General features: G+C 41.8%; 2 protein-coding genes across 5 annotated transcripts in view; both read right to left on the bottom strand.

The window, feature by feature from the left end:
• Positions 1 to 15,465, bottom strand: part of SNCAIP (synuclein alpha interacting protein) — a 124,514-nt gene that overhangs the window by 51,357 nt on the left and 57,692 nt on the right. For all 4 annotated transcript variants that reach the window (XM_080972440.1, XM_080972437.1, XM_080972438.1 and 1 more), the window contains exon 3: positions 2,856 to 2,959. In XM_080972440.1, coding sequence (XP_080828566.1) covers positions 2,856 to 2,915 — 60 coding nt within the window. In that variant the 5' untranslated portion in view covers positions 2,916 to 2,959. The remainder of the gene's footprint in view (positions 1 to 2,855; positions 2,960 to 15,465) is intronic.
• LOC308458867 (uncharacterized protein) lies at positions 9,693 to 10,963 on the bottom strand. The gene has a single exon (XM_080973732.1). It carries the CDS (start codon positions 10,745 to 10,747, stop codon positions 9,704 to 9,706), a length of 1,044 nt encoding a protein of 347 aa, XP_080829858.1. The 5' UTR covers positions 10,748 to 10,963; the 3' UTR covers positions 9,693 to 9,703.

The following is a 15,465-nucleotide window of genomic DNA, read 5'->3' as shown; positions in this document are numbered from 1 at the left end:
TTCAGGTTACATACGCTTCAGGTTACAGACTCTGCTAACCCAGAAATAGTGCTTCAAGTTAAGAACTTTGCTTCAGGATGAGAACCGAAATTGTGCTCTGGTGGCGCGGCAGCAGCAGGAGGCCCCATTAGCTAAAGTGGTGCTTCAGGTTAAGAACAGTTTCAGGTTAAGTACGGACCTCTGGAATGAATTAGGTACTTAACCCGAGGTACCACTGTATGCAACTTTAAGAAGATAGGTTAGCGGCAGTAAGGTAGCACACGACAAATTAGCAAAAACCAGACAATAATGTTTTTTTGGAAGTAGTTGGAATGTTTTTGGAGGGAGTCGTGATTGTTGCTGCCGGTTTCAGATTTGCGGTTATTTCCCTGCAAATCTGTGAATTTGCAACTTTCGAACAAAACATGAATAAACGTGACAGAACATATCTATACCCCAGAATGAAGTCCACTCAGTGGGACCAGAATGCAAATGGCATGGATTTTATTTACAGAACTCAATGATGACACATTAGAGAGAGTGCACTGTTTTATCAAAAGTAACAGAAACGGTTCTTTAATCTAACACTGATAGCAGCCTGAAGTTTATTTATTGAGACCTGTATTTTCATTACAAGCTAATCTTGCCTGTGATAGTGGAAGCTGAAAATTAAGAATAATACTGTTCTTATGTATTAAGCATATTAAAAAAAACAACAACCCAGAAAGCATTTCACAGCATTCATTATTAACCCATTTTTGAAACTGACACTAAAGGTAATTATTGAGGCACAATGGGAAAGTCAAGAAGAGGTTACACCTTCTTTGTTTTATGCTGCTATAAAAATTGAGCCTAGAAATATGCTCTGGGACATGTCCCTATACCCCACAGTGATAAAAAGCACAGTTACCTCAAATAAATTATTCTTTTGAGATTAGATCACAGTCTAATGAATTTGCAATCTTAGCCTGCCTTCATTAATAATCTACATAAAGATAGTCAAAGTTTAAAATACAATTTAGGAGAAAATGGCTTCTGAATAAAGCAGCTGAAACTTTAAAAAATGAACAATATCCCTATGAAGGCCAGAATAAAACATAAATTCAGCAATCATATGTCTAATTCCCTCGCTAATTAGGCATTTAACACATATTTGGTTTGGAGCTTTTATTGGTATTCGTAAAATAGAATAACCTATAGTCAAGATCTCATTAGGGACATTGGAATAAGCTGCATCATTAGTTTCGGTAAGAACTGCAAAGTATGCACCATAGAATGATAGCATTTTAATAATGGCATCACAATTGATTACTGTATTCAGATCCTCCAGGCATATTGCTGGCTTAAATAGATCCTTAACGTCCCTTAGAGATTGGTATAATACACTCTCAGAACTGTTAACCTTTGTAGATTCTAGGAAGTAGTGTGAAATAGGGGGTATAAAATAGGAAAATGTAACAGCAGCAGAAATATATGGAAGTGTTGTTTATTCAGAGTGCAGTTCAATTTTATCCCCTAGGCTTTCCATATTTGGAAATTATAGTAATAGCAATATAAACACTACAAGGCTTAGGCTGCAATCCTAACCTGATTTGCCTGGGAGTCAGCCCTGTTGTGAGTAGACACTGCTAGGATCACACTATAAGTTATGAAACTGATCCATTCCAGAGCCTCCAAGAGTCCCTGTTTTCCAGGGACATCCCCGATTTACAGAAGCTGTCCCAGTTTCTGATTTGATCCCAGAATGTCCTGTTTTTCCTTAGGATGTCCCTATTTTCATCAGAGAAATGTTGGAGGGTATGGAGTTATCTGACCCCTGAGCCATCTGAAGGCAGCCCTCTATAGGGAAGTTTTTAAAAAATGTTTTTGAATGTTTTATATATGTTGGAAGCCACCCAGAGTGGCAACCCAGTCAGATGGGTAGGGTATAAATAGTAAAGTGCTTCTTCTTCTTATTATTATTATGGAACAGGACATCCCTACTTTCACCAGACAAATGTTCATACTTTAAGCAGATTCACAACCAGGGTGTCATATGTCATCCATACCCTGTGCTTAATGCAAAGTTATTCTTGGACTGGGTGGCAGCACTGCTTTTGGAGTGTCTTTGGATTCTTGCGCATTTGAATGTGTGTACTGCTGATGACTTTTCAAGACTAGCCTGGGCCCAAGTGGATATATTTCAACTGGATTTACCCAGGTATTTCAGAAGAGCACACTCAGGCCTTAAATAATATGTGAGGTAGGTCTTTAAGTCTTCAATGTGTGTGTGTGTGTGTGTGTGTGTGTTTCTATCAACCCATCAGTACCACAACTGAATCTCCTGTTGCGTTAATTGAACTCAACCCTAAAAACAGAATATTGGTATGTCGTGTGGCATGGCTTCGGTGATATAAGCTGTCCACAATCCGTCATGAAGACGTACACAACACTGCATGCTTCTGGAACCTCATATCGCTAGTCAGTGCAGCTCCTTCAGTAGATACCATGGTATCAAGAGGATACCCCCAGTCAACAATCTTCATTCCACACTAACTGCGGACTTCCAGGCTAAGCCCAAGGGCTCTAAGTCCCACATAGAACACATTGAAGCAATCCTGTCTTGAGGTAACTATTGCCAGGACCACAATGATCAAGCTATCTTGGTCCAGGAATGGTTGTAGCTGTCACAATGGCTTCATATAGATGCAAACTAGCATTAAGGTCAAAATAGTGCCCTAAGACACCCCATAATATATGCCACATGTTTCTTTTCTCCTTTTCAGGTTTTCCACTCATTTGGTGAAACTGATGGAACATTTAAGCCGGAAACCAAAACAACAGAAAGACTGTCTTTCATTCAGCAGAGAAGAAAAAAGAAAAACCTGATAACTTACAGATATATCATCACTAAAATCTATTTCATCCAAATCAAGGTATTCAGGTGCTTCCATCATTCTGCTATGCACATCTTCATTGGCTTCGTTGGATAATAAAAGTCCTATTTAAAAGAGAAAAAAGAAAGACAAAAATTAACACTGTACACTTACTAAGGGGTTGTATTCAACATAGCACTAAGTCCTGCTAGTGCAATAATTACTGCAAGTGTAATGGGACTTTCCTGTTCCCTCCTTCCGCTGAGCAGCTCCTAAATGTGTTTTGGGGTTGCCCTAATCCTGTGGAATAGAATTGCAGAGGATGAAGGTGCACACAGATGGAGGAGAGAGAGCAGTCCCATTGTACTAGAGGTAATATCGCCCTAGATTTCTATTCCTTCCTTCATCAAGGGAGATTTCAGAGTCTGTAGAAACAAATTATAATACAATAAAAGCAAAAACACACACAATTCAATTGAAACGGGGGTGGGAAGAGAGATCTCACAACATCTGTCTGTCCCAGTACAGGCCTAATAAAATCATGTGTGAGGGATATCTTCAGCTTCTGCCAGAAGATGGAAAGTATGGACACCAACCAAACTTCAAGCGAAAGGGTGTTCCTAAACTAGGGTGCTAATGCCAACATAGCCGTCTGGTGGGTCTTGGTTCCTCTGAGCTCATTCAAAGATGGTAAATAGGTGCTAATAGGTAGCCAGGGCAGTTCTTTAAAGAATGTTGTGATTTTGTTTCATGCAGAAAGGCCTCTCAAAACTCTGGCTGCTGCACTTTGCACTAGTTGCAGTCTTCTAGGGGGAGTGCAACCACATCCAAAACATGTCACCTTCATATTTTCCGGTCCCAGGAACCACAAAGTCGCAGCAACTCCAACTTGTCAGTTTGGTTTATTGAAGCTCATCCAGCCCATTACCATCCCCAGATACTGATCAAGCATCTGCACAGCTTCATCTGAGGCAGATAACACTGAGAAACATAACTAGACGCCATCTGCCTATTGAAGAATGTCTGGATTTGCCTCAGTTCTATTCAGGATCAGCTAGGTTTCCAAGGATTCTTGATGCACACTCTTGGCTTACAGATAATACATTAAAAAACCTCTTTCTAAGCTTCAAGTGTAAGCATTCAACTCAGGGAATTTCCTGAAGCTTGGTCATACAAACTCAAGAGACTGCACAGCAATATTTTTCTCAAGGCCTAGAAATGTCCTAATCTGTCCCCTGCAGCCCAGCTTCATAGCAGCACAATTAACCAAAGTGTTAAATATTTAGGGGCTTTTGAACAGAGATCTGTCTGGATTAGGATCCAGGGTTTGGACAAAAAATAGGCTGCTTGGCCAGATGGTTTGCAAAGGTTTGCATCTGTAACAATTTTACTAAAAGTAATGGTTTGATACAAAAGAACTTTTTGTGTATGTCTCCACAACATGGCCAAGTCAGTTTGAATGCTGCACATGCACGTAAATTGTCTTGTTTTACATTTGAAGTCAGAGAAAAACATCTGGAGAAAATGCTACATGGGAGTGTTATAAACTTAACAAATACACAACGTGCACCAGTCGCAAACTTTGGCAACATAAGTGTGAGACTTAACCTCCCTTCGCCCCAAAGTATACAGGCACAAGACTTTTTATTAAAAATGGCATTCAAGCATCATGGTTCTTGCTTACAAGAGCCTTGCATATGGCTTGGTGATTTATTTTTCAAAGTGTCCTCCATGCTTCATTAAGGAAGACATGTAGCGGACACTATTCTTTGGAAGTCTTCAGTGAAGCGGTCCTTGCACAATACTGCTTTTCAGAAGCTCCAACGGTGGCAGCACATTAGGTACTCTCAAAGCTGATTTCTTCCGTGAAGAAGCATATCACCCAAGTGTGCCCAGTTGATTGCTCATCTTCTCTGTTTTTAAATGGCCATTCCAGGGCTCTTTTCCAGCTTAGAAGGGGGCTGGGACTAAAATCACAACTCTTATAAACCTCACTTCTGCACTTTAAGCACGGATTTTAATCAAGAGTGAAAGTGGTGTTTCGGGACTACATGACCTTTCCTTCCATTTCCATTTTCCTTGGTTTTTCAGTGTTGTGGCAACCCTATTTGAACTCAATAGGTACGTTCTGAAATACTTGCTCGTAAGCTTTGACTCAGGCTGTACCAATTAAAGTATAATTGGGTCAGTAAGGTTAGCTAGGAAACCAACTTTTAAGAGCCTAACTAAAACTGAATTGGCCAAAAAGTCTAATGAAGACATGAAAGGTGATGGCACAGAATAAGAACCACTGTTGCTGTTCAGACACAGCAGTAAATTATTATTTACTATTAAGTGTATGAGTCTTCGGTTTGTGGGCTCTCTGCTTTCCTCTGCTCCTCTCACATGACTGTGAGATTACTGAAAGCTTTGGTTCTATTTTGAACTAACCATGGCTACTGGAAAGAATTTTTATTTTATTTTGTTTCGACTACGGAAGACCAACACAGCTACCTACCTGTAATTACTCACTATATGCAAACCCAAACTGAGTTCGACCTTGACTATCTTTAAACCATGGTTTATGATCTTGGATTGTTTCCCTAAACCAGAGTGTCCAGACTTGGCTGTAACAAGTAACCCTGGTTAATTGAAAATGGAAGTGAAAGCTTTCTTCCTCTTCATGCACTAGATGAGAAGGGAAGGGAAGCACCCAGGACTTGAGGCCTGCGCAAACAACACTAAAAGCTGCCACGGGGATTTGGGCATACGCGCACAAACTTCTCATCACATACTACAGGTTTGCTGATTCACAACATGCACAGAATTAAGAGCATAAGAAGAGCAGGTTGGATCAGGCAATGGCCCATCTAAGCCAGCATCCTTTTCTCACAGTGGCCGACCAGATTCCTGTGGGAAAATTGCCCACAGGAATTCAAGCCAGCTGCTCCACAACATACACAGGATTTCCACCCACCAACTGGGTGAACTGACTCTCATTTTCAAAGGACTAAATTTACATCAACAATGTGAATGAAATTTACTATTAATTTAAAAGACATGGCTAAGAAGAAATCTTGTTGGGACAAGTATAACCAACCTTAAGGGTGTTTTTTTTGTCCTGCAATTGTGTATCCTTTGCAGCTACAAGGCAACAGGAAGTATGTTCAAGGAACTAAACAATCACATCTAACAATGGTAAAGGAACAGCTATGAGTCTTTGTAACCTTTGTGCGTGTGTTTAATCACAATGCAAGGGAAATGAGTGGAGATTTGGCCAATTTAAATGTTGTGAACAGCTAGGTCTGAGGGTCAGGATATGCTGATGAGGAGTTGACAGTAAAATGGGTTATGGTTAAACTACAGTGGTACCTCGCTTCAGGTTACATACGCTTCAGGTTACAGACTCCGCTAACCCAGAAATAGTACCTCGGGTTAAGAACTTTGCTTCAGGATGAGAACAGAAATCGTCCTCCAGAGGCGCAGCGGTAGCAGGAGGCCCCATTAGCTAAAGTGGTGCTTCAGGTTAAGAACAGTTTCAGGTTAAGAACGGACCTCTGGAACGAATTAAGTACTTAACCTGAGGTACCACTGTATTCATAACAGCTGCAGATCACATGCTTTGTATTCTCAAGGTCTGGAATTTGATCCCTGGCATCTGCTGGTAGGGCTGGGCAAGACTGCCATTTGGCACAGGCAATACTGAGCTAGACGGGCCAATAGCATGACTTGTTATAAGGCTGCTTCCTAGGTTCCTGTGGCACAGGAGGTCTGGCACCAGCAGGGGGACATTAATTCTTTCGCTTAACACCATTTCCTACATCTAGAATCATCCTCCCTGCCCTAGTGGGGGGAAAACAATGACTTGTATGGCACATGTATTCACCACTTTGCATGAACGATCCACACAGCAACTTCCATGGGGTCAATTTAGACTGGGGAATTGATTTTTTTTTTTTAAATACTCTGTTCATACCAAATCAAATTAGCAGCACCCTGTAGCTGTTTTGAAAGAGTGAAAAAAGATTTAAGGATACAGTGGTACATACGCTTCAGGTTACATACGCTTCAGGTTACAGACTCCGCTAACCCAGAAATAGTGCTTCAGGTTAAGAACTTTGCTTTAGGATGAGAACAGAAATCGTGCTCCAGCGGCGCGGCAGCAGCAGGAGGCCCCATTAGCTAAAGTGGTGCTTCAGGTTAAGAACAGTTTCAGGTTAAGAACGGACCTCCGGAACGAATTAAGTACTTAACCCAAGGTACCACTATATCTGTTTTGTAATTCCCACATCATATGTGGGAATAATCAATATGTTTGTTTGGCCCTCAACCAAGGTTCCATCGTGACAGCAGAATCTTCCTTGACTGGCAAGTAACTCATTTGATCCAGCAATTGCAGGAGGAAGGCCCTTTTATTGGGCCCTAGACAGAAGGGAAGGAGCATTGCTGACACTGAGCTTGCCCAAAGATTAAAAACATTCTCTTGAGTTCAGCGGCGTAGCGTGGGTTATCAGCACCCGGGGCAAGGCAAGTAATTTGCGCCCCCTAACCCGGGGCAAGGCAAATAATTTGCGCCCCCTAACCCGGGGCAAGGCAAGTACAGTAATTTACTCTCCCAAGCAGCAGCAGCAGCAGCGAGGCTTCTCTTTCCCCCGCGCTCTCCTGGAGCTGCCTCTTTTCTTTCCTTTTTTCCCTTTCTCCAAGGCTTTTCGCTTTCTCTCCTTAATTGATTCCTCCTCCACACCACAGCGTTTCCTAGCTGCTCCCCCCCCCTTCCCTTCTCTCTCCTCCTCGCTCTGCTTGCCTTGCCCTGCACCGGCAGCAGCAGGCGCAGCCAGACCCCCGCCAGCCAGCCCGCCCGCCCGCCCACCCGGCTTCCTCTCCTTTTTTTGCCCGCGGCAGAAGGCTTCGCTCTCCCCCTTCCGCGACCTCCTCGCCAAGCCGAGCGAGCGCGGGCTCCCTAACCCGTGGATTTTAGTAGGGGCAGAGAGCTGCTAGTGCGAGCGCGCCCCCCGCCCATGTTGCACCCGGTGCGGCCGGCCCCCACGCTACGCCACTGCTTGAGTTGAAATCTTCAGGTTTTCACCCAGGTGGGGTAGGGGGTTTCAATGAGAGGGAAAGGGATTTCAGTAGCAGAAGCAATATTCAAAGCAAGGCTCCAGGGCCTGGTTTCCCCTGAGCATTTAAAAATTAAACTGCAAAGCAGAAAAGAATCATATATTTGAAGAGCATTTGTTCAGTTTCATACCCCATACTACAAACAGAGAACCAGATGCTTTGGATGGCGATTCACACTTGGCTTGGGAACGCTGTCCTTTCATCAGCCTTCCTAAATGGCTGCCGTGAACCCACGGTTTTACATCCCAAGATCAAAAGGATGAAGCAACGGAATGAGAGGACGTGTCAGAGTTGGAGTAGGAATTGCTCACAGTACAAAGCCCTGCTTTCCCAGAAACCCCTACTCACTAGGAGCCCATCGCTCTACCATCCAGTCTGAGCTGAAGTCCTGTTAAAGCCTAGTGTTGTCTGTTTATGAAGCAACATGCAGGCCTCTTTGTCTGAGTTCCACACAGAGCTATCCAAGGTACTGCCTCAAACTTGAACGTTGCATAGCTTTTCTGTGTTGGAAACTGAGCTTTGCCTGTAATTGCTTTGCTGGGAATGGAACTTGCCTTGCCTGGCTTGCTCTGCCAGAACCAGAACTCTTGCCCATCCCTCCTACACACACTTAGCCTGTTTGTAATTGCAACCTCCTGAGACAGAATACTGGTATCCCTGTTATCATCTGAACCCACAGAGGGGAATTTGTTTGTGGAAACGCTGTTTCCTTGTGAATGACACCGCGATTGTTAGAAATCAAGCAGTATATTTCTGTTGGGGGGTGGGTGGGTAATTTACTGAACAAAGGTCAATCACAAATATATGCTATAGTGCCCGAGTTATGAAAATAATGCTATAATCAATAGCTTACAGAACTTCTCTGGGAAGGAAATTGCAGCCCTTTATTACTTTATTAATTATTTATATGCTCATATTATTTTATCTAAATTTGCGATAAAAAATGTATTTCCACTTTAAAAAAAAGAGCAAAAAATATATCAATGTAATATAAAATACTTTATTGCTTGTGCAACACATTACAGCATAAAATATATAGCCACTCAAATAGGTGTTTAAGGCTTTGGGGGGAAATCACATTACTTACATTCTAAAATAGAATGAAACAGATGCGGCTATCATAATCCATTCTATACATAATCCATGCCTTGCACATTATAAAGCACATTTTAGGATACGTTTTGATCGTAAATCATGGGCACAACGACTGCGCACTTTTGCAGAGATTGGGCAATGGCACCAGGCTCCATGCCACCTGTCAATCATGGCCGAGCAGGAGAATGAAGCTCCAGGGTGCTGACACCAAACAGCGACTGAGGAATGCCAGAGAGAAGAAGATCTGCTAGGTGATGCCCAGCCATGTCAATTGCCTCCACAACCAGCACATACATGAACTGATGCTGCGTGCCAAACTAGGGGCAGAGTATCTCTGCATCTGAAGTGTTCCTGAGTAGAACGTTATGGTAAGATCTGACCTAGCCATAGTCATGTATGCCTTGGAAACCAGTGCTATTTTTAATTTAAAAAGGGGGTGCTTCAGAACTCACTATGAACACCTCTCTCGTTCTCTTAGAATGGCAATGGCACCCACCTGAGAGATGCCGGAACACCTGCTGGAATTGACGCCATGCCTAATCCATTGGATTGAGGGTTGGGGAATGAGCTCATAATAAAATATATGTATATCATTATATAATAAAAATAGACATTGTCTTTGTTTCCAATTCCCACATTCTTTTTTCAGAGTCCTTTTGCAAAAGAATTCTGGCTTGCTAGGCATATGGAGACACAGGAGCGATAGCTGACACAGTTACCTGTTTCTTCTTGCTCTTGCAACAGAAGCACCTTATCCTCACTATTAGTTTGTAGTTAAGCAACATAAGCACATAAGGGCTGATAACTGAGTATCCTGAAGACAGGACTGTCAGGACTGGTGGACCAAAGTAATAAGATCTAAATTTCTTCAGGCAGTAAACCAGGCTGAAGTAAGATACCCAGAGAGAAATAATAAGAAATATTAATAACAGAATGAGTTTACATGCCCTGACGACCTCAAGTTCAATAGCATCGCCCCCAATCCATATGCCTCCACACGTTGCCATCTTGTGTTTCCAAAGGAGGTATACTATTCGGAATCCAGCGAGGAGCATAATTAGCAGTGGAAGAAGATCAATAGCCACTAGGAAGATTTTTCCATACAAAATCTCCATCAGGTCATTTCTGTATTCCGTCTTACATTCAGCATATATCACATTGCTAAGTTGCTGGTTAGTTTCATTTTCTGTATACAGCTTTTCAGTCCTCCCAGTATACAGTAACAGTGGACAGGATGCAGCAGCGCCAGCGACCCAGAGAGTAGAAATCAGCACCATGTGACACGTCAGATGCTTTCTGCATGCAGCCTCAACTGGTGGATGCACCACTCGACACAATTTAAAACAGTAGAGCAAAGCAATATATAACGTGAACCATATGGCTTCAGAAGTAGTAAAATTTGTTAGGAACATGAGAACTTTGCAGCCGGCTGAATCCAACGCCACAGCAGAGGCATAAACAATCTTCAATACGTTCACCGCCAAGTTGTGTATAAGATTTACCCATGCAAGACTGAAAATAAGTGTGAATGAGGTTTGTAACTGGTCATCGATGCATCTCCTTGTGCAGAAAATCAACAATATATTTCCAGGAACACTGACGGCAATCACAATAGCGCAGGCGACAATCTCCAATGTGCCGACACACAGGTCCGCGTCCCTTAGCCAATTAAGTTTCTCCATAACTAATCTGATCCACAAAGCTTTTGGACAAAGCCTCATAAAAATGATTCCCAAGTTCAAAGGCTTTTCCCCTCCTGGTGAATGTTCATATTATGTATCATGCCAGAGAAAGGCATATACAGTAATCAGTCTCTTCACAGTGCTCAAAACTGAAAAACAAAGCCAAGCCAATGTTGTTTAAGCACATGCACTCAAGTGACCTTTATTTGTCTCATGTGGTGCCATCGTTACGAACAATCACATAAGCAGCATTTAATGAAAGGGTACAGAAATATGGCAACAACCTGGAAGCCTGCTGGCTTAAAAACATATCTCAAGATGCAGATCTTTCCAGCGAATAATATAACAAATCTCCCAGACATAAGGTAAAAGAAATCTAGAAAGCCCTATGAAAACAAATTGAAAGTTTATAGATATTTCTTTAGAAAGTTGCTTTTTACTATCTTTATTCTGAAATACAGTCCATATATATATATATATATATATATATATATATATATATACACATGTACAAAAGTTATATTTTAGTCTGTGCCAACTGAAAATCTTGTCAGGGGAAATAAAGCTTACTTATTAAATAACCATTGAATACATACATTAAAGGGGGGGGGGCTGACAAAACCTTAACTATTGCAGAAGCCAAACTTGTTGTAATTCTTTCCATTTCCTTGGAAACATAATTTTACCCAGGACTTTTTTTTTTCCATCTGGAACATACCGCAACTCCATTCCAGCACCTCTCAGGTGGGCGCCATTGCCATTTTAAGAGAGTGAGGGAAGCATTCATGGTAAGTTCAGGCAACTCTTTTTCTAGAAAAACAGCACTGATTTTACCGTAGACACAAAGAGACAATGGGTGTAAGGTGGGGAAGAACAGATCAGCCTATTTGGAGTCCCAGTCAGATTTAGAATCATAGAATCATAGAGTTGGAAGAGACCACAAGGGCCATCGAGTCCAACCCCCTGCCAAGCAGGAAACACCATCAGAGCACTCCTGACATATGGTTGTCAAGCCTCTGCTTAAAGACCTCCAAAGAAGGAGACTTACCACACTCCTTGGCAGCAAATTCCACTGTCAAACAGCTCTTACTGTCAGGAAGTTCTTCCTAATGTTTAGGTGGAATCTTCTTTCTTGTAGTTTGGATCCATTGCTCCGTGTCCGCTTCTCTGGAGCAGCAGAAAACAACCTTTCTCCCTCCTCTATGTGACATCCTTTTATATATTTGAACATGGCTATCATATCACCCCTTAACCTCCTCTTCTCCAGGCTAAACATGCCCAGCTCCCTTAGCCGTTCCTCATAAGGCATTGTTTCCAGGCCTTTGACCATTTTGGTTGCTCTCCTCTGGACACGTTCCAGTTTGTCAGTGTCCTTCTTGAACTGTGGTGCCCAGAACTGGACACAGTACTCCAGGTGAGGTCTGACCAGAGCAGAATACAGTGGCACTATTACTTCCCTTGATCTAGATGCTATACTCCTATTGATGCAGCCCAGAATTGCATTGGCTTTTTTAGCTGCCGCGTCACACTGTTGGCTCATGTCAAGTTTGTGGTTAACCAAGACTCCTAGATCCTTTTCACATGTACTGCTCTCAAGCCAGGTGTCACCCATCTTGTATTTGTGCCTCTCATTTTTTTTGCCCAAGTGCAATACTTTACATTTCTCCCTGTTAAAATTCATCTTGTTTGTTTTGGCCCAGTTCTCTAATCTGTCAAGGTCGTTTTGAAGTGTGATTCTGTCCTCTGGGGTGTTAGCCACCCCTCCCAGTTTGGTGTCATCTGCAAATTTGATCAGGATGCCCTTGAGTCCATCATCCAAGTTGTTGATAAAGATGTTGAATAAGACCGGGCCCAAGACAGAACCCTGTGGCACCCCACTAGTCACTCTTCTCCAGGATGAAGAGGAACCATTGATGAGCACCCTTTGGGTTCAGTCAGTCAGCCAGTTACAAATCCACTGAGTGGTAGCTTAGTCAAGACCACATTTTACCAGCTTCTTTACAAGAATATCATGGGGCACCTTGTCAAATGCCTTGCTGAAATCAAGGTAGGCTACATCCACTGCGTTCCCTTCATCTACCAGGGTTGTAATTCTGTCAAAAAACGAGATCAGGTTAGTCTGACATGACTTATTTTTCAGAAATCCATGCTGACTATTGGTGATCACAGCATTCCTTTCTAGGTGCTCACAGACTGTTTGCTTAATGATCTGCTCCAGAATCTTCCCTGATATTGATGTCAGACTGACTGGGCAGTAATTATTTGGGTCCTCTCTTTTCCCCTTTTTGAAAATAGGGACAACATTTGCCCTCCTCCAGTCTGCCGGGACTTCGCCTGTTCTCCAGGAATTCTCAAAGATGACTGCCAGTGGTTCTGAGATCACATCTGCCAGTTCTTTTAATACTCTTGGATGCAGTTCATCTGGCCCTGGAGACTTGAATACATCTAGACTAGCCAAGTATTCTTGTACTATCTCCTTAGTTATTCTGGGCTGTGTTTCCTCTGCTGAATCATTTGCTCCAAATTCTTCAGGTCAGGCATTGTTTTCTTTATCGGAGAAGACTGAGGCAAAGAAGGCATTGAGGAGTTCAGCCCTTTCTGTGTCCCGTTTGCATTTCACCATCTTCTCCTCTGAGTGACCCCACTGTTTCTTTGTTCTTTCTTTTGCTACGAACATACCCATAAAAGCCTTTTTTGTTGCTTTTAACCTCTCTAGCAATCCTGAGTTCATTCTGTGCTTTAGCTTTTCTGACTTTGTGTCTACACGTGCTGGCTATTTGTTTGAATTCCTCTTTGGTGGTTTCCCCCCTTTTCCATTTTTTGTACACATCCTTTTTTAATCTTAACTCAGTTAAAAGTTCTTTAGATAGCCACCCTGGCTTCTTTAGGCACCTTCCATGTTTCCGTCTCATTGGTATTGCCTGAAGTTGTGCTTTTACTATCTCCCTCTTAACAAACTCCCAGCCATCATGAACTCCCTTTCCTTTTAGTATTACTGTCCATGGGATCTCACCCAGCACTTCCCTAAGTTTTATGAAGTTGGCTTTCTTAAAGTCAAGAAATTGAGTCCTAGTATGAAATTGAGTCACAAGTTAATTCTTAAGTTCATTCTGTCTCATTTCAGCATCTGTGATTTTTTAAAACACACACAATTATTATTTTTTGCCTTTTTGCAATATATTTCTTCAGGAAATATGCCTTTTTATGTACAGTGGTACCTCAGGTTACAGACTCCACTAACCCAGAAATAGTACCTTGGGTTAAGAACTTTGCTTCAAGATGAGAACAGAAATCGCACGGCGGTGCGGCGGCAACGGGAGGCCCCATTAGCTAAAGTGGTACCTCAGGTTAAGAAGAGTTTCAGGTTAAGAACTGATCTCCAGAACAAATTAAGTTCTTAACCCAAGGTACCACTGTATTTTATTCTAAAATCTGCATTTTGTAGGCTTTTAAACTCAAAGTACATAGTTTAGTGAGATATATTTCAATATCCATTTTCACATTTTTATCTCCAGGTGACTTCACAACAAGGAAAACCTCTGTCAATGCTGAGTAGAATATTTAAGAATCAACAGCGGAGCTTGTATAAGGGCAGCGATGCTCCTTGACTTTCTACACTGTGGGTTGTATTCAACTAACTTTTACTCAAAGTAGACCCATGGCTAACTTAGGTTCATGAATTTCAATGGGTCTCCTCAGACTAAATGTTAGGTCTGCACAACCCAATACTCTGAAAGCATCAAAACATCTAAAAAAATACAGCACCAATATTTTATGAAGATCAAAATGCTACCTTCAGGATGTGGTAAGTGCTAACACTGATATTTTGTGTGCCTATGAAATTATATATACATATGTACTGGATGAGAAGAGTGAAACAAGCGATATTGCTTTTTACTGCCTTGTGTAATGAGGTACAATGATGATATAGAGCCTGCATTTTAATGTGGCAAATGCTAAGTATCTCAGGATTTCATTATGGCTGCCGGGGATTAATTTGAAGTTTCTGCAGTGAAGAAAACAATTTACCTATCCACACAAATCGGGAGGTTTTTAATGTTTATATTTTATTTGTGTTGGAAGCTGCCCAGAGTAGCTGGGGCAATCCGTCAGATGGGTGGGATACAAATAATAAAAGTATTATTATTATTATTATTATTATTATTATTATTATTATGTCTCAGCCCAACAACCTCTACCGCTGTTCAGCCAACAGCAGCAGTTGTGCTTGTCAATTGCATTTGTGAAGCTTATCTAATGAAATGAATGAAAACTGCACAGTATCACCGCTTAGAATGTTGTATACATTCAAGGAGATATGAAGTGCTCATAAATAACTCTGGGACGGGAGCCTTACTACAGTCCAGTAGCATCATGACAGACACTTTTTAATTAGAGTTCTTTTTCCCCATACAATTGTACATCAGAAGTATGAGAAGAACAAAAGCTCTGAGATAAACAAGCTTCAGAAACCGAGAAAATGCCTTCTATTAGGACAAAATATATAACAAAAAGAGATTTTCTCTTACAGAACTTGAGTTCCTTTGTTACCCTATCGTCACAGTAACTGGTGAGGAGGGGGGGGGAGCAATTGTGTCTCCTGAGAGGTTAACCAACACAGAAGTGCAGCTTGTATTGTTCAGATCATCTGTTCCCAGTGTATAGCAGTTCAGGAAGGATGATTTTCAGTGTATTTCAGAAGGCACAAATCTAATGTTAATTCTTTGGCTCTAGTAAATGCCTGGGAGAGAAATCCT

This window comes from Podarcis pityusensis (assembly GCF_964106645.2).
Source record: "Podarcis pityusensis genome assembly, chromosome: 11".
NCBI lineage: Eukaryota > Metazoa > Chordata > Lepidosauria > Squamata > Lacertidae > Podarcis > Podarcis pityusensis.
Note: the sequence above shows the minus strand (reverse complement) of the source record. Positions and strands in the feature narration are given on the sequence as shown.